This window comes from Leuciscus leuciscus (genome assembly GCF_965113295.1).
Source record: "Leuciscus leuciscus genome assembly, chromosome: 13".
Lineage (NCBI taxonomy): Eukaryota > Metazoa > Chordata > Actinopteri > Cypriniformes > Leuciscidae > Leuciscus > Leuciscus leuciscus.
The window spans coordinates 10,922,532-10,947,605 of NC_138737.1; the positions used below are offsets into that span (position 1 = coordinate 10,922,532).

A 25,074-nucleotide genomic window follows, 5' to 3' on the forward strand; every position below is an offset into this window, starting at 1 on the left:
ACATCAACATGTGCACAACAGACTGACAGTGCTAAGAAATAACCCTTAACTACCTGTATGGATACTTATGCAAAAGAAGACTAATAACCACTCTTCAGATACCAGTCAAAAACTAGTCTATATGCAAGGCTTGGTTACACCACAAGACCTAGGTTTTCTACAATGCAAAGTATCTTCTACCAAATCCCTTATAAACTGAGGGTGAGATATGTGGAAATATGTTTTCAGATGTGCACAAAGTAACCGCTTGATGATAATTCATGTGCTATGTACATGATCTGTGCTTAAAATGACATCATTATTGGTTAGCATTTCATCTATGGATAAAGGTGTGGTCATGTTTAGAATTGTTTGGTAAATTTTCACAGTTTACACAGTTTGAAATAGTCATTTAGGATGCGATCAGGAATTTTGCTTGAGGCAAAAGATTTCCCCATGCAGATTTTGCAGTGGGTTCAAATAATCCATGTAAAATTTGTTGTGGAATACCATAAATTTGCCTATTTTGAAAGATTTAGCTTAATGTGACTGCACAAAGTGTAAGGACTTTATGACCAGTTTATACTTGTATAATACTTTAATACTAGTTTATACTTTATTATACTTATACTATACTGATATTATATTATATACAGTATACCTATATTATACTGATTACTTCAGTTTGGCTGATTAGTACTTTACTGTACTAATATCTTTCTTTTTTTCCAAATTGCATGATTTCTCAATTTTATGTTTTTGGATGCTTTCCAAGCAGTTTATTTTGCCTTTAAACCGTCTATCTTTCAAGTCTCAAAATGAATGTGCCTATCATGGCACAGTTTAATTCTGTCAGATTTGAAGGCTTCTGTCTGCCTCGTTTCAGATCCCACCACAGATGGAGGTTTCTCCACTGATTACATCACAGACTGGCAGTATTCCTGTGAACATAGGTTGACAGGAATGTCAGATGCTCATGTGACGATCAGAAGTGTTAGAATAGCACGAGGAGAGAGAGGGAGAAGACAGACGGGAAAAGAATGAGAGTTTGATGAAGAGGTTTAATTGAATGATAGAGTAATCTGAGGAAAAAAAGAATGCATGTACGTATCTAACAGCTCGGCATTGCCCTGCATTTTGAGGGTCTGTGTGTTTGCGACAAGAGCAGGTTCCGAACAAACGTTCAGTGCATGAGCTGCTATCACAACAGTGAAGAGGACATTGAAGTGCATTGTGGGTGTCGTAGCATGTTTAGTAGTAATCTTCGTAGTTCTTAGGGTTCAGGCAGTAGAGAATGGCTCCTCCGAAGGAGAAGATGGTGGCTCCCCAGGCCAGACCGTAGCCCCAGTTAAACTCGTGGTATATTCTCAAACTGATGGTCTCGATGAACTTGATGGGATACAGCACCAGACAGCAGGCCTGTAGGACCACTGTGAGAAACAGAGAAGCACAGGCAATGAAATTCGCAATCATCAAAGAGACAAAAGTAGGTTAAGAACATTAAAAGTCTTCTAGTCTTCTAAATCCTCAATGGGCTTTATTCCTTGATAAGTTCCTCTACAAAGTGAGCAAGAGCCAACTTCAAAGCCATGTAAAAATCTTCTTAAAAGAGATGTGAAAATGTCTGTTTTAGATATACCTTACATCTTTTCCCTGTGATGCGTTCATATCGAGAACGACTGATTACTGAGGCAGCTGTGTGATGTGGCTTGGAAAAAAAAACAGTTTGGATGCAAATAATGCATTCTGCTGTTTCCCGGTCCATTAGCCGCAGCAATTGCGTCTTACATGAACCCTAATTTAATGTGCGTGGAGAACAGAAATGGGAAGCCAACTTGTTAATGTTTTAAACATAAGTGTGTGTGTGCCATTTCACCTGCAGCAAAGAGCATAACTGCGACCGGTCGGTAGAAGCGTCTCCTGGAGCGAATGCAGACAGACACCAGAGCCACCAGGAAGGAAAGGAGGATAAGGAAAGCTCCACCCAACAACAAAGCCAATGTGGCAATCTGCCAGTCTGCATTAAATCAATACATAAAAACACAAATAGTAGATCAGTTTCATATCGCATTACATTGCATGCATTATATTCATATTATATAATCACATTATATCCAATGAAAGTAAATTATCATGGGATATACACCTCATTTAAACGCTACAGAAACCTTCAAGTTTTTTTTTTATTAACAATTTGGTCTGTTTCTCAAAGAAAGATAATGGCTTCAGAAGACTTTTTGTCCTTTTTGAAGCTTTAAAGTTTCAGTCTTCACACTATAATTGCATGGAAACCGGTGACTAACATAGTCTTCAGAATTTCTCTGAATTAGTTTGGAATGACAAGGTCGAGTAAAAAAAGAAATGAGAGAATTAAGACATCCATCTAGCGCATGTTTACATAGAAAAAATTTTGTTTTGTGTGAATGGCCCGTTAAACTGTTCTTTTTACAGAGGCTCTAAACATGCTGAAAAGTCAATACACACATGCCTTCAGAATGGCTCACTTGGAACACTTACATCTTGGGTTTGCGTAACTGAAAGAATGAACCTCTGCGGGCAGCAGAGAGCTTATCGACAATTCTGGTGGGCTAAATGGGGCATCACGTAATGTATTCCTCCCTCCTTTTCTCTCTCCTTCAGCCCATCTTGTTTCTGCTTTTCATTCAAGCACTCAGCTAGAGTAGGGCCCAGAAATAGCGCTGAATCCTCCATGGAGTGAGGGAGGGGGCAAGGAGAAAGAGTCAGAGAGGAGGTGCCTGAAACAGTTTGCCTGTTTCCATATCTGACGACATGAGAGTAAATGTGTGGAATCTCACATGCACTTTAGGACAACTCCTGAGGAATCTCATTAGTTACGCAAAAGGGAAACGCATTATAAGTAGACAATCTCTGAGGAGTGACTTGCAAAGTTTCTTTAGTTACGTGGGCTGAGAGGGAGTTTTTTTCTTCTTCAAACAGTCATTAAATTATTTATAACTCAATATGAATTTTTTTTCAAATGAGTTAGTAGTAAGTAACTTACATTTTAGAGACATTATTGACAATTACTTTAAATTTTTGCTCTGTCAACTAAAATAGATCCAAACAAAGCCACATTAGACTAGTAATGGTGTTTGTGAATGATTCAGTGTTTTCGTATGAATCAGTTAAGCAAATGATTCGAAGACTCACTTGTAAGGACAGTCACTTGTTCATCGCATGCGCACTTTAGAATCTCACCGGAAGAAGTAGGTCATCTGGGTACTCTTTGCCTCCTCTTTTATGAGTACTGTGAATTCGGACATGCTTCTTTTGTCACATACTGTTTTTCGCCTACTACAGTAGGGAAGTATGCAATTTCGAATGCAGCAGTGTTTAGGAATGAGTTGGCTGAGTGAATAATTCAATGACTCATTCATAAATGCAGTCATTTTTTTTGAATTATGAATGAATCAGTAGACAAATTGATTGAGTGGGCGATTCAATGATTCGCTCAAAGACATTTGTTTTCAATCATGAATGTTTTTAAACAAATCGGGTGAATGAATGGTTCAATGACTCATAAAGTCACCTACTAGCATATCAATGTAACAGAAAGGCTCACTTAAAATAGTTTTTTTTAAATTACAGCATGCTTTGTTGGTTTTTATTTAGCTTTTCAATATGGGAATGGAGAAAATAACTGTTAAACAACAAAAAAAGAACAAGAAGTATGTTTTATCAGTGATATCTTACATCTACATTTTTTTTAATTCATTTTCTATTATTCAAGTGCAAGCAAACAATCTATTGGAACACTATGCATCATAAGTAAAATCATAGTCACAGAGTGTTTGCACAGTTACACAAGTTAAACAAGAACATTACAGCAACCATTACTCATTAACTATGTAAAACGTATGATGTTTTAGGTTTGAAATTCCTCTAAAACCTGACCAATGTCTTATTTTATTTTATAAAGAGGCCAACAACAGCACACTATTGCATTCTGACTCTGCCATGCATTATGATTATTTATGTATTATGTTTACGAATACGTTTGTGAAGAATTGTTTTGAGAAGTTAGAGAAATTGCTGAAATTATATACTGTATATATATATACACATATACATACATACATACACACACACACATTAAAACAAAGACTATGATGATGTTTTTGTTTAGTTATCATGTGATAAATGACTCAATTACTGGCAACATTTCATAAGACCTCAATGGCTGTTTGTTTAAATGAAACCATAAAAGCACTGGATCCTGTCACAGGGTTTTGTTATTACACAGTGATATCTGTAAATAGAAACATTTTCATCAGCTTGGGGAAATGATCTATAATTTTCTCTGCTGGAAAATAATCATTTCTAGCACTAAATCATGATTTTCAGAGATGGCTGAGAGCTGCTCTGGGCTACTTCAGCTCCATTCCACCGTACTATAGTTTCGAACATAAACAAACCCTTTTACCAAATACGGTTTATGATTTGGCATAATGTGTAATAAATATGTCTGTCACCGCAAGAAGTTGGAGAGAGATGTATGAAAACAGAACTGCTGATCTTCGCTTCCATATAAAAACAAAACTCAAACTGCCCGACCTCTGACCTCTCTGGATAGCCACCAAAAGCCTGGGAATCATCAACAAGAGTGTCTATCCCCCATCTGAGAAAAAGATTTCGACTTTATGTAACCTTGAGGTCTACGTCTGAGGGGTCTCCGGCAGAATAGAGCTTATCCAAAACCCCCTGCAGGACTACAAATGGAAATGAGGATACGAGATAAAAATCAAAACATTCATTACTATAATCTGTTTTTCAGCAACCAAGTGCCCCTTGGCAAGTTCTTTCAATCTGATACCGTGATGAGGGTAAAAAAAAAGAAGTCCAATGTCATAGATGAGAAACTGAATTCCGTCAATAAGACACAAAGTCTCCACATTCCTCGCCATTCGCAGACGGAGAGAGAAATTGGTGTATAGTGCGCGCCACAGACTCTACATCGAACCGCTGCCTCTTCTCCAGTCGAGCATAACATCCGCACAAAAAGACTCTCACACACTTTCGCCACATTTCTGTTGTTTGCGATTATCTCTCCCCGAGAGCTTTCACAACCTCGGATTTCTGGTGCATGTGTGCATGTAAAAGGGAGTTCGTTTATGTTAACATATCTATGTTGTTAAATTGACAGAGATAAACTAAAAAAGGATGCGCTGGACTCAATGAAAGGTTAGGAAGCGAATATGCTGGTTCATAGAAGACTGTGGAGTCCGCCGGTAATTGCACAGCTAATGAGATTTAGTTTAATGCACAGTGCATGACACAGAGAAAACACAGAGGAAATGGAGTGACTGATTACAGAAAGCCCAAAATCAATAATGCGTTGCAGAGGAAAGCCATTCACCCAGGCCGCTCCTTTGGTATTTTGACTGGGGCTTCATGACTTTATATGGAGTCAAACTGTGCTTTTTAAAAATGACGGGACAGGGTCCAGAGCCAAACAAGTTGTCATTGCAAAGCAGACCTAAAATAACATCTTAAATCTTAACTGCTTTTTGCTTTCCGGAACTACACTATGAAAAAAATGTGGCAGTGAATAACTCTACACTAACATATGAAATGGATATGCAGGAGGAATATTTATTCGCTAACAAACCTTCACGCATGCCAGAAGGGAAGTTTCTTTTTCAGTGCAAAATGACATTTCTAGAATGCAGCACTTGTTTCCTTGGTAACTAATCTGTCCACATTAAGGCCTCTAGGGAGCTCTCCTCTCAAACTTAACCTCACTCCTTGGCCGGTGAGGAGACATTAACAAAGGCTCATTTTGTAGACAACAAAAGCAGAATGAAACCCCAGCTGGACCACCGATTCCATCACACATTCCCACATCATCCAAAAGCCTTTCCACCAAACAAGCTGTGAATAAAATGCAGTGTGCTATTAAATGTTAAGGACCAATATCAATTAATTAATGAAGCCTTCTTCACAAACATTGCTCTAATGAATTAATCCTGGCTTGCTGTAGGCTGGAGAGTCTTTTTTTTTCTGATAAAACAGGACGAATTCAAGGTTGTTTCCCCTAGACTCAAGTTGTTTTCCTTTAAACGAAGACTTATTTCTAAATAATTAAACAGTGACTATCTTCTTAAACTTCCCATCTATATGTTATACTTATTCATTGCATACTAGTAGCAACTATTAGAAATCAACTATTCATTTCTGACTAGTATTTATTGCAAGTGTTCCTGGTACTTAAAAGATTTTTAATTGAACTATAAAGTAAGAAAAAAGCAATTCGGACACAAAATGTAACGAGGAACAACTGGAATAGATAATTGTGTTACATTAGTATGGGCTCTTAAAAATACGTATAGGCTAAGCTGAAATAGATCCAAGTACCATTAATGCATTTAAAGGAGTAAACATTAAAACGACTTGTCATATCTGTTTTAACCTGACTAAGAATAGATTTAAAAATATATTTCCTATACTTTTTCTGTTTTCTCGGTATTTTATAAGAGCTGGTTTTAGCGTGAGCTGAACAATGAGTGATAATGATGCGCTAGGGAGCGACGGGACCCTTTTGTTATCTCATAAATCAAATATGAGCCTTCAGGGCCATGATGCAGAGCTCACTAAAGTTAAAAAGAATAAACACTTTTTTGTTTTTTCTGCATCTTAAATTATGTATCTGCAGCTCATCCTGTCAGAACAATGTTTATTGCAAAGTTGCAAAAGTAGCGGGTCTCACTCACCGGTCCCCAGCGTGCTGCTGCACCGCCAGGTCGCGGAGGCAGCGGGCTTCCAGCAAGACTCCCACAGGGACAGGTGGTACTGGTCATCCGCGGTGACCCACGCCGGACTCAGCACGGCCCCGACATCCAGGCACAGCGCGAGGAAAATACACACCAGACCCACCAACTTCAGGGGCGTCAACGCCGACACGCGCACTTCCTCCGCTCCGCTCACGGATGAGGCCATGTCTGCTGGATCCGCGGGGATGAGGAGTGATGTTGCGCTGCGTCGCGGAGAATCCAGGAACGATGATCCCAGACAATGTGTTTGGATCCGTATTCGCGATCAGTGTTTTGAAGATTGTGGAGCAGTTGCGCGAGAGGGACGCTGTAACAGCTGCCCTCGCGCTCCTGTGAACGCGACTGCACTGCACATTATTGAAAAATCTCGGCTGCACCTGCAGGGTCCTAGTGCCTAGGACTGGCCCGTGCCTCGTCTGAACGATTCGTTTACAAACCGAAATTAAACGGCCCGTGCAGTTTTTGAGTCAACAATTCACTGACACGTTGAACGGACACTTTTCTTGTAAAATGTGTACCATAATGTGTAAAATGTGCCAATAATCTTTGTTTTTCATTTACCAATTCTAAAAACATTTTTTTTTTCGAATGTGGCTTCTTTATTGACTAGCTAACATATTTTGATGAAATATGAAGGCTAAATGTTTTCCCTTTTCCACAAAAGGTTTGGATGGCATTAATTTCCATCACATGCAATCCAACGCTCAAGAAGGCTAGGTTACTATGTGGCAAATAATCCTACAGCAGTTTCATTTATGCTCTAAATTAATTGTTGAGAAAGTTGTTTCATTATCTTTTTTAAAAGACATATTACTCATTATGCGAGTTTGTGAGAGCACGACAAATAAATAAAGAGAGAGAATCGGAGAAAGGAGCAAATGAGGAGGAAAGGTGAGAGAGAAGGCACCGGCCGTCTGACATTTTTCAGCGAATCGATTCTTTCGAACAGTCCGTTCCGAACTGGTTAAAGGGATAGTTCACCCAAATATCAAAATCAATCTGGTCATAATTTACTCACCCTCAAGTTGTTCCAAGCATGTATGAGTTTTTTGTGTGTTTTTTTTCATCTGTTGAACACAAAAGAAAATATTTTGAAGAATGTTGGTAACCAGTCAGTTGATGGCACCCACTGACTTCCATAGTAGAAAAAAATAATACAATATTTCTCATCTTCTAGAACTTATTGGAGGTTTGTACTATGGCTGGGAGAATAAGACCATTTTACCAGGCACACTGAGACATTTCAAATAATACCAAACATGTATAGCTTATAGTCACTTATTGTAGGCTACACACAGCATTGCAACATTGCATAGGCCTATACTCTTTAATGAGGTTTTATTAACCAAGTTCGGGAGGAGCACGTTCAGATAATTAACACAAGTGGAGAGCACTCAGCAATCAATGGTAAGAGGTATATATACACTCAGTAGTCTCACCTCAATCCATTGACAGTTTTGCAGCATCCCCCCACCACCCCTTCTCCACAAAGTTCTAGTCCTAAACACTTACATACGGGGGGAGTACTCTGGGTTCGGGCAGAACTCTGAGCTCGGAGCCCTCCCTCCGGACAGGACGCCAAATACGCATTAAACTTTACCCCCTCAAATTGTATGTAAGTGTGAACTCGTGAATTATAGCCTATACAGAAATGGACCATGGTGAAAATATTTAGACAGTTTCTGAATAACTTTTTAAAAAGTCCAGTACCAACGTTACTGTTACTCATCAACGACAGCCGTCACAGTTGCTAGGCGACAAGAGCAGTCCTCTGTAGGCTAGACCGTCCCATTTAAAACAGTCCCTCGCTCGAAGGAGGCTGCCTTTGAATTGGGACACACTTTGTATCTCCATCACTGAACTTATGCACATTATAACAAATTTGGCCTAATTATATTTATCTTTTGTTTATTTTAATGTGTTAAATTAATATTAATTCTTACATTTAATTTGTTTATGGAGAGGTGAGGTATCCAGAGCACATCAGCTGACCACAGGGGTTCCCCAGGGTTCAGTTCTTGGTCCCCTCCTCTTCTCCATCTACACCACATCACTGGGACACATCATACAGGCACACGGTTTTTCCTACCACTGCTATGCTGATGACACACAGCTCTTCCTCTCCTTTCAACCAGATGATCCCACAGTAGCTGCACGGGTCTCAAGCTGTCTGGCGGACATCTCCACATGGATGAAGGAACATCACCTGCAGCTCAACCTGGCAAAGACTGAGCTTCTCGTCCTCCCTGCCAATCCATCTCTACAGCACGACTTCACCATCCAGCTAGAGTCATCATTAATCACCCCATCAAGATCGGTCAGAAATCTTGGAGTAACGTTTGATGACCAGCTGACCTTCACAGATCACATTTCAAAGACAGCTCGATCATGCAGGTTTGCACTGCACAACATCAGGAAGATCAGGCCTTTCCTAACTGAGCATGCAACACAACTTATCGTCCAGGCCCTGGTCATCTCTAGGCTTGACTACTGCAATGCCCTTCTGGCTGGACTCCCAGCATGTGCGACCAAACCCCTACAGATGATCCAGAATGCTGCAGCTCGTCTTGTCTTCAACGAGCCCAAGAGGGCCCACGTCACTCCTCTGTTCATCTCTCTGCACTGGCTACCTCTCGCTGCTCGCATCAAGTTCAAGGCACTGACGCTTGCTTACAGAACTATCACAGGCTCAGCTCCCTCCTACTTTCACTCACTCCTACGAGTCTACATCCCTACCAGACACCTATGATCGGTCAACGAGCGACGTCTCGTGGTTCCATCACAGAAAGCCACAAAATCACTTTCCAGAACATTCTCATTCACAGTTCCATGCTGGTGGAACGCTCTCCCCACCCTCATCCGGAATGCAGAATCCCTGACAACATTCAAAAAACAGCTGAAAACCAATCTCTTCCGTGAGCACTTAACCTTATAGAAAAAAAACAAAAACAAAAAAAAACACCACTCATCGAAACACCACTTATCAGGCTTATGCTACTCTGAATAATACCTGAACTTCGTATTTTTAGCACTTCCTGCGTTGTTGTTGCTCTTGCCTCTTTATGATGACTCGCTGAATTTAGTCCTAATTTGTAAGTCGCCTTGGATAAAGGCGTCTGCTAAATGACTAAATGTAAATGTAAATGTAAATGTTTAAAAATTAATTGAGAGTTTTTAGATGTCTTATTTAATATTCAATTTTATTCTTTACTATTGTTTATTTGTACAGTTGTGATTTAATCTTTTTTTAAAAACATTTTTGTCAATTTGACACAATTTTCCATATACAACAAAGCTGCTGCATGCCAACACTTTGATTTTAAGCACACTTAAAATGTAATTAACCCTCTATGGCATGACTTTTTATTTTGGAGGGGGAAAAATGTTACCCCATTTTTTGGGAGCTTGGGGGTGCCTGATAATATATCGATTATAAAATGTGTGTGTGAATGTGTGTTTGTGTGGTTTATTGGATATTGTTTGAATCAGTGCTACTCTTTTTGACAAAGCATACTCTGATTTCTTTCATCATACAATGACATTCATGCAAACAAACACGCACACATGCACGCACGCACACACGTTACTTTGCTGACTGACCCCTAACTGACCTCCAAACTGCCTCTCAAACCTGATTCAGGGATCCAGTCTTCCTGACTCTCCTCAACCTCACTGTCCTCATTGTCACTCTCCTCAAGCTCACTGTCCTCACTGTCAGAAGGAATGACCTTTTCTTGTGTCCATTTCCTGTAAGTATCAGTAGATAGTAAAAACATTGATCATGAAAAATGTATTTCTTAATGCTGCCTGTTCAATGTAATTTGTACACAATATGTGTACTGTTAATAAAGAAGAGAGATAAAGTTTGCCAGAAAACACTACTCATTTAGCCAGATTATGAGATGATAGGCTTGAGTGGCCAAACTACATTTTCCATTATTCTTTGTGGCAACATAATAATAATAATAATAATAATAATAAATAATAATAATAATAATAATAATAATAAAACATAAATTGCATATAATATGCATTCACAGAGCTTCCCAGGACTTGAATGCACCATGTGGTCCTAATTTTGCATCCGATCACATCTCCCTAATTTAGCATATTGCCTGAAAAAAAGTGGTCTAACTGCACAATGTTGCCCTGAGGCAACGAACAAAAAAAACACAGTTTTCGTATATAAATAAAATCAAAATATGTTTTTAAACAATCAAACATACTTCTTTACATACTGATGCACATACATATATTTTTTTTATATATAAAGTTATTTAAATTTAAACATGCTAAAAAGTGAAATTGATCTTACCAATTGGTGGCACTGTGTCCCATGCGACTTTGCTTCCAGAAAGGACTGCCCCACCCCCAAACAAAAGGCCACAACCACTTTAGCCCCTCATTTGATTGGACAGACATTTCAAGTGATATTATATATTTTTAAAATTAATTAAAAAAAATTAAAGGGGCAGTATGAGGTCCAAAAAGTTAAAAAGCAATAAAATGTTTCACCACAACCAAATAAGAATGAAGGCCCACTCAATTCATGCATATGTAATTCACTTTTCTTTTCTGACAAGCCTCTGTGAAAGCTGATGTAAGCCTAACCATTACTCATTTCTTCCTGTCTCATATATCAACCAAAAAAAGGGGGATTTACAAAGAAAGAATCTTGTTCTGTAATAACCTACTCCTCACGCCCCGAAACCCGCGTCAGCTTCTTTCTATGTTCATTACCAGAGCCATGGGCTGTTCAGTTCATTCTGGCTGCTGACTGCGCATGCGCCAAATCAGGACATCGGGACTAGGCGTTACACGTTTGGGTGGAACGGGTAAACACAGTTTTTGCATATTTTATTAACCTAATTTAAAGTCGCAAGTTTTTCTAAATATTACATACAAAAGGCATAGCTTCGACGCGTCAATGGTTAGATTAATTTGTGTGGTTTTTAATGTAGAAAACCCCGTCGACAAGCTTCAGTCGTTAGTCATCGGATTGAATTAGCGACACTATTCTGTATGCTTGTCATGTTTTTAATGTTTCAAAGGGGCAGTTTTACGTTTAGATATGGTGAAAGAACATTCGTTTTGTGCTTGTCAAAACGTTCCCGTTTTTTCCCCGTGTGCCGTTATGTGTCCTATGCATGCTAGTAAGCTAACAGTCCTTGAGACACACAGAATGATTTATGTGTTTGGACATGTTTTTTATTATTTTTTTTTTTTATTATGTTTATTGTAACTTAACGTATGGACACCGTTCTGTGGTGTTTTATGTCAAAATTAATCTTGAATGTTCCTGTTGTTTTGAATTAGAGATACTGAAAATGCATAAGTACAAGTGATATAAATGTGTGGTCGTTGATTAAATCTGGGTGTCTGTTCTGTCATTCTCAAGGTCCAGTTTCCCTCTCTAACAAGCTGCAGGAATCATGGGAGCCGGTGAGTCCTTCTATGCTTTATTTCGGCCAGAGACTGTGAAGATGTGATATTCTCAAGGACGCTATTTTGTGTTTCTTAACGTTGCTAAGATACGTAGTAGGTCTGTATCCCGAGCCTGCTAGTGATAATGGATGTCATGTCACGTAAAGGACTTCTGTCAGTAATTTCCAATTACAGATTATCAATAGGGGTCTCAGCCTACATAGCACCTCTAATATGTAAGCCATGACTAATCTGATATTTATGGTTCACTATATAGCATCTGTTTTATTTCTCCCACTCTCAATAGTGAGAAACAGTGGGCTACTCTTTTTCAAACTTCCTGTGCCAGGGAGGAACTGGCATTTCAAAGAAATGACTTTGTCAGCCCCCCTCCTTGTTTCTGTGCTGTACGCTTATTGTTTGTATTTCCAGTGTTCCTGCCAGCAGATGCCGCACACTCGGTGCTGCGGAGGCTCCCGAGAGCAAACTTCTTCTTGGAGGAGATGAAACAAGGGAACATCCAGCGGGAATGCAGGGAGGAAATCTGTAATTATGAAGAAGCCAGGGAGGCATTTGAGAATGATGAGAAAACTGTGAGTTTGGGGTAGATTTGTGCTCCTTTTTTTGTTGTTGTTGCATGAACTTGAACACTACTTCCTCAGTCATTCCGCTCTGTGGCGTTTCCTCTAAGCAGGAAGTGAGCATTATCGACAGGAAAGCCTCACTGGGTTCACATTTTTTCGGGATTGGCTAATTATGTGTTATTCAGATTAAAGGGATACTTCACCGTTTTTTCATATTAAACTATGTTATTCCCTTAACTAAAACGAGTTGATACATACCTCTCTCGTCTCAGTGCGTGCACTAAATCGCTCTGTCTTGCGGCGAAACTTTGTTAGCACTTAGCTTAGTCCAGTTCATTCAATATGGGCCAAGCAGAGAAGCTACCAAACATCTCCACGTTTTCCCTATTTAAATACAGTTACTCGCGTAGTGTAACTCGACCTAGGACGGTGACACAAAACAAAACGTTGCGCTTTTCTAAGCGTGTAAAATGGATAACTATATTGTATGGCGGAATACCATAGCATGTGCTTGGAAGCACTTCGACTTCGGCGCAGTAATATCTTCACTCGTGAAAAATCCTCTCACCGGCCCCCGCTCCCTCTAGTGAAGATATTACTGCGCCAAGTCGAAGTGCTTCCAAGCACTTGCTATGGTATTCCGCCATACAATATAGTTATCCATTTTACACGCTTAGAAAAGCGCAACGTTTTGTTTTGTGTCACCGTCCTAGGTCGAGTTACACTACGCGAGTAACTGTATTTAAATAGGGAAAACGTGGAGATGTTTGGTAGCTTCTCTGCTTGGCCCATATTGAATGAACTGGACTAAGCTAAGTGCTAACAAAGTTTCGCCGCAAGACAGCGATTTAGTGCACGCACTGAGACGAGAGAGGTATGTATCAACTCGTCTTAGTTAAGGGAATAACATAGTTTAATATGAAAAAACGGTGAAGTAACCCTTTAAGGATGTTTGGGTTGTGTGTTCTTGCAGGAGTTTACACTGTACAAAATGACAGAACAATGATGAGCTGAATATGTGATGGCGTAATGTGTGCATTTGTTGAGTCCAGGGTAAGGCTGGTTGATTTGAGGGGGAAAAAAATCAAATTGACCCTTTTCACATTTCTGGGTTTCTCAGAAGCGCAAGTCGTCATAGTTGGGTAAACTTCTTTAGTGGTAAATGAGAGATTACATTCAATATTTTTTTTGTGTTCCCATTTGCTCAAATAACAAAAGGAAAACTCCACAATAGTTTTTCACAACTTTCAACAAGAGTAAAAAATAGAGGGAGATTGATAACGGCAGTCAGAAGAGAGAAAGACGTCACTCACAGCCGCTGTATTAGAAACACCCTGCGTCAACTAGTTTTTTTTTGTAATTTGATGCAAAGGTAATATAATGCAGTATAGTGTTATAAATGTACATTAGAAATGTTTTTTAAATTCATAATATAGAAGAATAAAAAAAAAGGATTTACTATGCTGATGACCGTTAAAACACATCATCACAGCCTGTGAAAAAGGTCCATTGTGATTTTTCTAACAAAAACAAACAAAAAACACCTACATGTTTGCTGTGCTTGTTTGTAGATTTTTTTTTTACTTGTTTTTTTGTTTTGATCAAAATCACTAGGCCTATATGATAATAATTTTATATTATGTAATGCATAATATTATTCTTTTGATTCATTATTATTATTATTTTGATTAGTGTTATTATTATTTAGATTATTATTAATACATAAAAATAAATCATATTACTAAAATTTAAATAAAATAGTATATTAATAATTTTAATGTACAACTTTAAAATCAAGTGACCCAGTCTCACAGCACAGGCAGAGATGAGTTTGCATGGAGCAGCATTTACTGTGAAGTGTGAACCGAGACACTTTGAGCCACTGAAAACATTAGATCACTAGATCGTGATCCAGGAGCAATAAAAGTAAAAGTGCACTTATCTGTATTTAATTTGGTCCGATTACCCTGAGACGCAAACCAAGAGTTTTCAAACTAAAACGGTGTCTGCAGCATTTCTAAAAGCCTCCATTTTCTAAGGGTCGAGAACTCCAGAGTAGTGTAGACGCCAGGGGAAACCGTAGCAAATGTTATGCGTTCTAAATCCAAAACGCACTTGTGTAAACAGGGCCTAAGCCAAGATTTACTATTAATAGACTTTACTAGTTAAAGCTTTCTCCAGAATTACTTTTTGAATTGTCAATACAATTTAATTGTACTACTTTATTCAAATACAAAGTGCAATTCTATGTCATGTTGGCTATCTTGATTCAAATTCAGTAATTGAAGTGGAATTCAAAAAGCGTTCTCAATTCAGTTCTGTGTGGTGCACAGTCATTGCTTTGTGTTGTTGTGCAAGGTCTTGGTTATTGGTCTGAATGATATTGAGGGTTTTTTGTTTAGAATACAAACAAATGGCTTTTGCTTATTATTTACATTTATGCAGACAGTGTTCTTATGTTATTTTGTGTTTCTTTCACTTTGTGACCCTTACAGAGGCGATTCTGGGAGGAGTACCAGCGTGAGAGCAGCCCTAGGCCTGGAGGACTGGAGTCCATCGCTGGTGGCGTTCATTCCCTGTACCTGATCTTACCGTTGCTGCTGGTTTTGCTGCTTATTGCTGCGGTTTCCATCACAGTTTGGAGATGTCACTCACGCAAAAGATCCCAGCAAAGCCCTGCCATTGGGCGTCCACAAAGAGACACAACCCTATCTGTGGTGTCAATGGACCAGTGGGGTCGGGACTACCATCCTGACATCAGTCCTCACTCCGAGATCAGTGCTCACAGTAGCCCCGCCTACCCCGGCGCTGATCTCACACCTGGGCGGGGCAGTCGGGGTGACCCGCCCCCTTCATATGAGGAAGCTGTGGGCCATACAGATATACAGATTGAAGCAGAGCCTCCACCACAATATGAAGACATCATCACTAACCACGGTAGCACGGTTGTCATCTCCCAGGGAAAGTGATGCATCTTCCAGACACCAATACTGTATATTTTTTTACAACTTCACTATTCCATGACAGGCTTTATTTTCAATTCAAGCACTAACAAAACTAAAGCTAAACTGCTTAAAAAAAAAAAAGGAAAAAAAAAAGAGGGGAAGTGATGTGAAGGCCTAGTATGGTAACCCATACTCTGAATTTTTCCTCTGCATTTAACCCATCAAAGTTAGTGCACACACATTAGGAGCAGTGAGTAGTGAACACACACACACACACTCCTGCAGATTTCTTTCATTTCAGAGATAATTGCAGAACTCATGACAGCTTGAATCTTGACCCAAGCCCAAATCCAATGACAAGGAAGTACTCAGACATGAACAACTCACACACATTCTTCCTAGTATGACCTACTAAGAAATGAGCTAAACATTTTTTTTCTTCAGTTGTGGCCTCTTATTGGACCATTTAGAACTATGATACTAAATCGTAAGATTCAGTGAAAAAAAAAAAATTTGCACAATATTTTCAGGAAGTTGTACATTTTAATGTTTACTGACATGCTATAATTTAAGGTTCATTGTAACCTTCAGAGATAACCATTTTAGCTTAGGCTATCTCTGTAACCTTTGTAATTGCATAGAAGCCTTTATGCACTGGACTCACAGCATCAATGAAATATTGATATTGGGTCTCTAGTTGAGGTTTTAAACACTGTGTTAGATTTAGTTAACATGTTGCAAACTTTTCAGCTGAATGGATAACCAACAATTACAATGTTTGGTCAATGTTATCAGCAATGCTGTTTCAAGCATAATTTCACAAATCCTGATTTACGTAGCATCATGGTTTCTGAATTCAGCCTGAGTCATCCGTGTGTGAAGTTTTGACTCATATTTGCTGTAGGAAAATACAATACTGAGCTATTGTATTGTACAAGTGTGGTTTGAGTTTTGTCATTGCAGTTAAGCCACTTTGAGTTCCATGGAAAAACATGTTAACTAAATGGTCTATGCAACAGTGCTCTCTTTTCTCCATATTTTTGGAGCAGTTTACATGGTCACAGCCTTGTGAAATTTATTGTGGCCAAGGATTAAGCAGGCATATTAAGCATCCCAAGCTGGGAATACTAGAACAAGCAAGTTCCACAGTGGAGGTGATTATTAAGGAGCAAGAACCATGCTTTTGGTTTGTTGTGAGCTGTGTGCAGACTTTCTTTTAGATTTGTTTTAGAATACATAACTTGTGTTTTGCTTATCTAACCTCTAACAGTTATTGACCAAGCTTTTTACTTGTTGAAGGCTGATTTCGCACTTGATTAGATTATTTGAAACGATTTCAAGCCTTTCGCACTATAGTTTTGGGTCCGAATTGTATAGTTTTGGGTCCGAAATAACAACGTGAGCTGTTTCCCACTATAAATAGAGTCCACTACAAAGCATAACTCAGGTAACACTTCACCTGAAGCCTTTATGTATAATGCATTATAAAGGGTTTCATAATGTAAATTTTAATGCATTGTATATTTTCATAAATAATTGTAAAAGTTAAAATGCATTATATTTGCAGATTCTTTGTTACATCTAAAATGGGTTTTGTCATGTTTTAATACATTATATTTTTTACATTTGTAACAATGAATAGATAATGTATTATGTCTGTGGTTGCACTTATTCATGAGACCATAAGGTGCTTTACAAGGCATAATTAATGCATTAAAAAACTACTTTTATAAATAATGCATTATATATATAAAGGATTCAAGTGATGTGTTACTTTTTTTTGCCTGCCTGGTGAAAAGTTTCAGACTGTTAAACAAATACGGAAATTTGACACTAGCTTTCAGGTTGGGCTTGTCTGTGTTTAACAGCAAGCAGACACCTTTTAGTTCATACAGAAAAAGTTTTCACCTCAGGCCCCAGCTACACTAAAGAAAAACCAAGAGAATTTAAGATTAGGATCAAATTAGGGAACAAGCCGTCCCCTAAAAATAAAAGGAAAAACTTGACAAGGAAACATTCAGTATTAAATATCAGGAAAGTGTGTGTTTATGGGGGTATGCGGGTATAATGGAAAACAGTCAATGCTTTTGTATTTATTCAGTAACTATGAGTGAATGCACTTTTTTTTCAGGGCACCAATTGCTCTTAGTAAAGGAATAGTATTTAATGTGTAAAGGAATATTAATGGAAAAAAGTGGCAAGGCTGTTGGATTTCTACGGTTTATATTTTCAGTTTATCAACGACATGCTCGGCTTACACAAATATGCAATAAAATACATCACCAGCACTAACTCAAGAAAGCTTCGTGAAAATCAAAACAGTCTCACTTTGCCTAAAATTGTTTGTGTTTTTAAAGATGTTATGAAATAAGATTACCGTCACTTGAAATACAGTCTGATGATGTTGCAAGTTTGGCTGGAGTTGCTGTATAGTTGCAGGCTGATATTTCTGTGGTAGTTAGGAGTGACCGTGGTGGTGTTTATTGCTTAAGCCTTACTCAGAGATAGATTAAAAAATGTATATATAAATGTGTTAAGAACAAATTAATTTTTTTGTAATGATTGAGCTTGACTTTTTATTTGTAATAAAAAGAAATGTGGCCCTCAGTCCTCTGACTTTGTTCTTCCAATGCTCGGTAAACTATTGTTTAAAATGTTTACTTTTTAGTCAAAAGGGACAGTAAAGTCTTTTACATTGTTACAAAAGATTTTTACTTAAAATAAATGCAGTTTTTTTAATTTATTTACTATTTATTAAAGAATCCTGAAAATAGATTGATAATAGGAAGAATTTCTTGAGCACCAAATCAGCATATTAGAATGGTTTCTGAAATATAAAAGTTATTTTAAATTGTAAAAAATATTTCACAATATTATTGCTTTTACTGTATTTTTTTATCAAATAAATGCAGTCTTGGTTGCATGCGAGATTTAAAGTTTATCGTAATTTGCAATGTTTCTTTTTTGTCAGACTAGAAGTCTAATATAGCATTATGAACATATAAATATCTACTGTAAAATTAACAACGTCTTTGTTTTTTTAGTATTCCTTAAGTTATACAGAACCAAATGAGTTCGTATTAAGATCTAATGTTCTTCCTATAAAATTCAGTCTAGTTTCAACATATCCATTAATGTTAAAATGCACCACATTTACTACCTGAAATACAGTAGTCAACATTTGAAGTGGATCAAACAAGTTCATCAAAGTTGTCCTAAGACAATAACAGGTAATTCATGTATAACTTTGATGAAAGGTTTTGATCCACTTCAAATGTTGACTACTGTACATTGCCTACGTCCTAACACGCACAGAGGTAGTTTTAAGTTGTAACTTATTAACTGTATGAGCAGATTTGCATGCTAAAACACTGGAAATCATCACACAAAATGAATGTTCTGTTGCCTTAGATACATTTTACTATTATCATTAATGTTTGACCATGCCAAATGTGAACTTAAACGCATATTAGATGATTTTATTACACGTAAACGTTTGACAGCCATGTTGGAACTGAATGGATTTAATGTTAATGAACACCTTTACTACTTTATTGACATGTATACCAAATTAAACCACATTTAAAAACACTTTATTGTTTTTTTAATACACAGAATAGCAACATTACAATGTCCTGAGAATATTTCTTATTATAATTTTAACATCTATAAAAAACAAAAAGGCCAGTAGTGGAATAGAGATCTGTTAGTGCATGACAGGACACAAAAATGGACTTTTAAGTGAGAAAGAAAAACGAACAGTGCTAGAAAAGCAATAATGGCATGGCGCTTGCATCAGCACAGGTTAAACATGACCATTTAGACATACGAGGCTGACACGTCCATTCAAAAACAGCATACCAAGGTCATTAACAGTTTCGAATACATCAGTAATCATAATTAAAGCAGTGCAAGCAGAAACAAAGCTGTAACTAAGTAACACTGTCACAGGAGTAAACACTGCCTCTCCAGTGAATCCATAGAGTTCATTACAGCCAAGCCAGTAATCGTGCAGTGTAGCAGTCAGTCAGCAAAGAGCCAATGAGTCAAAGGTGTCCTGCCATAGTCTATTTTACTGAATGTTGTTGTTCTATCTTAATATCTAGAGGTTGCTGATATGTTTGGTATCCAGAGACAAACCCACCCTCCATTTTCACAATTCCCACCCAATATTGGTGAGTGGACGAATGAATCTTCCTCCCACTTATATCCATTCTTTAGGGTTTCGTAAGACCTCCAGTATCTCTGCTTCCTTAGTGCCTTTTTTGGGCTCATGCATGTACTCCCACCTGAAATGAAACATTCACGCTAGTGAGTTTGTAATGTCAAACAATAGATAAATACAGTAGACACAATAATTGAAAGACAAAAAAGTTCTACTTTCAAACATTACTTAGAGTTTTTAAAAGGGTCATATCATGAGGAAAATAATAATTGTTGTGGTTGAGATCTTTTTACATTCAAAGAGGGCTTTTCTTAAAGGCACAACAGCAAAAGTTTATTTCACAGGGTCTGTGAGTAAAGTGGATAATGTTTTATCTGTTTTGGTGTGGGAAAACTTGGTATAAGTTGACATAAAAAATATGTATAACTCATTTAAAGGGATAATTCACCCAGAAAAGTCCATTCTGTCATCATTTACTCACCCTCAGGTTGTTCCAAACCTGTATGAGTTTCTTTCTTCTTTTGAACACAAAAGAAGATATTTTAAAGAATGTTGGCAATCAGACAGTTGATGGTAGCCATTGATTTCCATAGTAGGAAAAAAAAATTAAATACTATGGAAGTTAATGGCTACCGTAAACTGCCTGGTTACCAACATTCTTCAAAATATCTTCTTTTGTGAGAAACTCATACAGGTTTGGAACAACCTAAGGGTGAGTAAATTATGACAGAATTTTCATTTCTGGGTGAACTATCCCTTTAAATTATGCAAGTAAACAAAGTTCACAAAAATAACTTTAAAAAAAGCTGTGATAGACACAGTTTGCTCATACCTTGCGGTAAGCGGTAGGGACATCAGGATGCTCTCGATGCGTGACCCAGGTGTGGCCAGGCCAAATTTCACCCCTCTGTCATACACTAAATTAAATTCCACATATCTAAGAAACACAAAGAGAGTTTGGTTACCCGCTGAACATTTATATCGATATGATATACATTAGAAGACAACTTCAATTTAGTCTCATAACTATGTTATATTAACACACTACTATAAAAAAGATTTATATTAATAATGATAAAATATTATTAATATCTTTATTATTAATTAAATAATATTATTATATAAATATTATTAATATTGATAATAAGAGCATCTGAATTTGCTGAGTTGAATAAAAGCCAAAATAACTTATATTTTAATATACATTCGTTGTATATACAGTATATATTATATTATATTGTATTATATTATATAATGATAAAATATTATTAATATCTTTATTATTAATTAAATAAAATTATTATATAAATATTATTAATATTGATAATAAGAGCATCTGAATTTGCTGAGTTGAATAAAAAGCCAAAATAACTTATATTTGAATATACATTCGTTGTATATTATATTGTATTATATTATATAATGATAAAATATTATTAATATCTTTATTATTAATTAAATAATATTATTATATAAATATTATTAATATTGATAATAAGAGCATCTGAATTTGCTTAGTAGAATAAAAAGCCAAAAAAACTTCTATTTTAATATATATTCGTTGTATATATATTATATTGTATTATATTATACTATATAGATTTTAATATAATATTTAATATAGTTCTTATGTTATGGGTTATAAAATGGTTCTTCAGTATTATACTTTTAATCAATAAAAATATATTTGGATATACTACGTTTCGGGTCAGCAAGATGTTTTTGAAAGAAGTCTACAACAAATACATATTTGTTTTTAAAATACTTTAAAATGTAATTTATTCCTGTGATGGCAAAGCTTAATTTTCAGCCTCATTACTCCAGTCTTCAGTGTCACATGATCCTTCAGAAATCATTCTAATATGCTGATTTGGTGCTCAAGAAACATTTCATATTCCTCAGTGTTGAAAAGATTGATACATAAACAGTAGTGTATATAAAAAAGAAATCCAAATCAGTATAGACTTTCCCTTGAACTAACCTGCCTCTCCTGACTTGCTGCCAGTCCTTCTCCTCCGGGGTAAAGGAGTCATTTAGATGTTTGTATACTATGGGCAAGTAACAGGGCACCACAGTTTTAGCACAGCTCTTCACAAAATTAAAAGCCTCCTCCTGATTGGGCGAATCAAAATCATCAAAAAAGATCCCGCCAATGCCTCTCGTCTCTCCTCGGTGACGGATGTAGAAGTAGTTATCACACCTTAAGAAAAAACAACAACAACTATTTTACTGATGATAGCCTAATGTTTAGGAAGCAAATATATTTAATTACAAATGAAATTTAAAAAAAAATTAACTGAAATATAAAAATTAAGAAATACTCTTTCATGAAGAAAAAAAAGAAAAAAAATGAAAAGGATGTTACAACACAAAAGCGTTGACTCACACAATACACTGGCTGCTTCAAATAATGGGAAATCTTATCTTTGCTGAACAGTTCAAATCCACCCAGAAGATAGAACACTCATACACACACCCATAACAGCAGTAACACACCGATTCACACACACACACATAACAGTATTGAGATTCCCACCACTTTTTGAAGTCTGTGTAAAATTTAGGATGGTGCTTGTCACATGCTTTCTTCAAAGTCTTGTGGAAATGGGCGGCATCTTCCAAATCAATGTAAACAGGAGTGAGATCCGTTCCTCCACCAAACCACCACTGCTTTGTGCCTGAGAGAAGGAGTGAGAGCGAGATGGGTGGTGGACACAGATAACAACATCTCCCTTCACACAGCCTCAAATGACTTCACTAAACACTCACCATCTGCTTCCTCAATCTCAAAGTATCTGTAGTTGAAGTGCACTGTGGGAATGTGGGGGTTTTTGGGGTGTATGACTGAACTCACACCCATGGCACAGAACGGCAACTTTCCTGGAACACAGAGATAATGCTAAACGGTAAAAGAGAATGCATCACGTCACGTCTTCTCAATCACTCTCAATCCCATGAAGAATGACAAATCATCACAGAAAAAGCCTTGAGACCACTGACAGTTCAAACTGAGTTTAAAAAGAAAAACTAGAAGTAGAGCTGAAGATTTAAGGAACTGGTTCCTTCAGTCACACTCTGCATTCACCTCGAAATGGGAAGTCAGTCTCTCACCATCTTTCCCTTTCAGAACTTTTCCACGGCTGCGCATTTGTTTGGCGGCCTCCTCTGTGAGATTCCCAAACACCACGGACACGTTCACACCCGCTTTCTCAAAAACCTTCCCATCTTGCATCACACAGCTGATGCCCCCTCCACCTTTGTCAGACACAAGACAAACATGATTTGTTACAGTGTAACACCAGCATGAAGCTTCTAGCTAATAATTAATTTATTACTGTTTCAATGTTATCGGTTTAACAAAGCAAAATCTAAATCTTTTCAACCCCTGGTTGAGAATCACTGATCTATGGAACAATTGTTTTTATTGCAGATTATTATCATATATAATAATAAAGCACACATTTTTTGGCACAATGATAACTAATCAGAATCAGTTAGTTACAACAAAATGGAATGTTTCCAAAACTAAATTTGGCAAAAGATTTTGCCATTTATTGGCAAACCCGATACGGAACCAATTAAATTATGGTTTTAAAAGGAACATTTGGAAAGGCATATCGTGACCTAAGAAGTCCATTTCTGACTTTGTTAGATAACAAAATAACTATAAAATTCATACTCTAGACAGAAGAGTACATCTTGTATAAGTGTATAGTGCGTCATCTGGGACAAAATACCAATCATAATTACAAGATAAAAAGTCAAATTTATGAGATAAAACGTTGAAATTGAGAAGAAGAAAAAAAAATAGTAAAAATTACTAGATAAAAGGCCATAATTCTGACAAAAAAGTGGAAATTGTGATTAAAAGTCGAAATGAGATCAAATAATAATTATGAGATAAAACGTCGTCTTTTTATATCATAATTGTCATAAATATGATTTTACCAAAACATGCTTTTTTCTTATGTTCTTATCCGAAAAAAGGGGCCTTCATATACTGTACCTTTTGCCCTAAACATAAATCAGGACTTTGGACCATAATGTTTGCTCTACTTTATCTAAGGCTTGCTTATGTTATGGTAGGTAGTACATATTTTTAAAGTTTCATTCACACCAACACTTAACATGTTTTTAAATGTAACACACATTCATTATATTTTAATATTATTTAAAGGTTATAATATTAGTGAAGTAGGGCAGCAAAAACGAGCCAACCTTCTTTTCTAGTCCAGCTGTCCACCTTGAACGTTCCTCCATCCACCTCCTCAAGGGCTTTACAGAACGCAGCCTGGGTCTCCATGATGAGCATCTCCATTCTCGTAGACATCGCGTCTTTCCTCTGCTCTAAGACCTTGATGTCAGTGACTGGTGGAGACATGAACGACTTGCATCTTTCCCGCATGTCTCCCTCCACTTCTTCAATCTTGGATATCTTCGTTGCCATTTCTGCCCGCTGAAAGTGACTTACACCTGCCGCCAGAACCCCAGTGACAGCTGCTGCCCCAGCAGCCAGAAACACACTTTTACCGTACCGCCCGAGTGAGAACCTCCCCGGCGATGCTTGAGACATCTGTCTCGTTCCTGCTATTATGAATGACCATTTTCCTCCCGGAAGAAAGGCACATTTACGGAGGGTAGAGTAACGGGCTACGGAAGAGTGGAAATCAGCAGTACCATGCGCAGAGCGGGACGCTCGACACAGTCTTGCTATTGATCTCGCTGAGTTGTTTATTGTGTACAAAGCTACAGAAGTCATTTTGTCTAATGAGCAAGAACAACTGTATCTCTCCACGAGCTGTGAGTTGATAACAGGATCATAAATGGGTGTAAAGTAACTATATGCAATTTTGCACGTAGCTTCTTCAACAGTTCTACTCGCGGAGGAGTGTCTTTATTTTTGTATGCGAACCGAAGTGTATTATGGGAAATTGAGTTGTTCCACATATAAATAGTACTTCAAAGGATTCAATACGGACTACATATACCATAGTCGTGACACAAAAGCTAAAACATGATACGTACTTCCGAGATTATTAAAAAAGGAGGTCTTTTAAAAATGTCAAAAACGCAAGTGCCAAGCCCTTTGGGGGCGTTATAATTCACACTCTATCCCAGGGGGTTTCAATCTTTTAGAAGCCACGGACACCCAAATATGATCAGCCCTGTGTGAAGGACCCCCATCC

General features: G+C 37.4%; 3 protein-coding genes across 3 annotated transcripts; 1 reads left to right on the forward strand and 2 right to left on the reverse strand.

The window, feature by feature from the left end:
• Positions 1–1,020: 1,020 nt before the first annotated feature.
• On the reverse strand, positions 1,021–7,149 carry tmem47 (transmembrane protein 47). Its single transcript, XM_082188516.1, has 3 exons — positions 6,711–7,149; positions 1,856–1,996; positions 1,021–1,409 (listed from the first exon to the last, which is right to left on the reverse strand). The coding sequence occupies exons 1-3, from the start codon at positions 6,934–6,936 to the stop codon at positions 1,231–1,233; spliced, it is 546 nt and encodes a 181-aa protein (XP_082044642.1). The 5' UTR covers positions 6,937–7,149; the 3' UTR covers positions 1,021–1,230.
• A 4,347-nt stretch (positions 7,150–11,496) lies between these two features.
• prrg1 (proline rich Gla (G-carboxyglutamic acid) 1) lies at positions 11,497–18,330 on the forward strand. Its single transcript, XM_082188515.1, has 4 exons — positions 11,497–11,605; positions 12,169–12,212; positions 12,627–12,787; positions 15,274–18,330. Exons 2-4 carry the CDS (start codon positions 12,203–12,205, stop codon positions 15,745–15,747), a joined length of 645 nt encoding a protein of 214 aa, XP_082044641.1. The 5' UTR covers positions 11,497–11,605; positions 12,169–12,202; the 3' UTR covers positions 15,748–18,330.
• A 970-nt stretch (positions 18,331–19,300) lies between these two features.
• cpox (coproporphyrinogen oxidase) lies at positions 19,301–24,794 on the reverse strand. Its single transcript, XM_082188501.1, has 7 exons — positions 24,107–24,794; positions 23,000–23,143; positions 22,658–22,768; positions 22,425–22,566; positions 21,870–22,088; positions 20,721–20,825; positions 19,301–20,012 (listed from the first exon to the last, which is right to left on the reverse strand). Exons 1-7 carry the CDS (start codon positions 24,645–24,647, stop codon positions 19,928–19,930), a joined length of 1,347 nt encoding a protein of 448 aa, XP_082044627.1. The 5' UTR covers positions 24,648–24,794; the 3' UTR covers positions 19,301–19,927.
• Between the last annotated feature and the right edge of the window lie 280 nt (positions 24,795–25,074).

What these genes read in the sequence shown, in the direction of transcription:
- tmem47 (XM_082188516.1), bottom strand. Translation starts at nt 6,936, where the DNA reads ATGGCCTCATCCGTGAGCGGAGCGGAGGAAGTGCGCGTGTCGGCGTTG. An exon ending in CAGCAGCACGCTGGGGACCG is followed by an intron (nt 1,997 to 6,710) that starts GTGAGTGAGACC and finishes GATTTAATGCAG; the next exon opens with ACTGGCAGATTGCCACATTG. An exon ending in AGTTATGCTCTTTGCTGCAG is followed by an intron (nt 1,410 to 1,855) that starts GTGAAATGGCAC and finishes TGTTTCTCACAG; the next exon opens with TGGTCCTACAGGCCTGCTGT.
- prrg1 (XM_082188515.1), top strand. An exon ending in TTGAGAATGATGAGAAAACT is followed by an intron (nt 12,788 to 15,273) that starts GTGAGTTTGGGG and finishes TGACCCTTACAG; the next exon opens with AGGCGATTCTGGGAGGAGTA.
- cpox (XM_082188501.1), bottom strand. Translation starts at nt 24,647, where the DNA reads ATGACTTCTGTAGCTTTGTACACAATAAACAACTCAGCGAGATCAATA. An exon ending in CAGCAAGTCAGGAGAGGCAG is followed by an intron (nt 20,826 to 21,869) that starts GTTAGTTCAAGG and finishes TGTGTTTCTTAG; the next exon opens with ATATGTGGAATTTAATTTAG. An exon ending in TCCCTACCGCTTACCGCAAG is followed by an intron (nt 20,013 to 20,720) that starts GTATGAGCAAAC and finishes GTTTCATTTCAG; the next exon opens with GTGGGAGTACATGCATGAGC.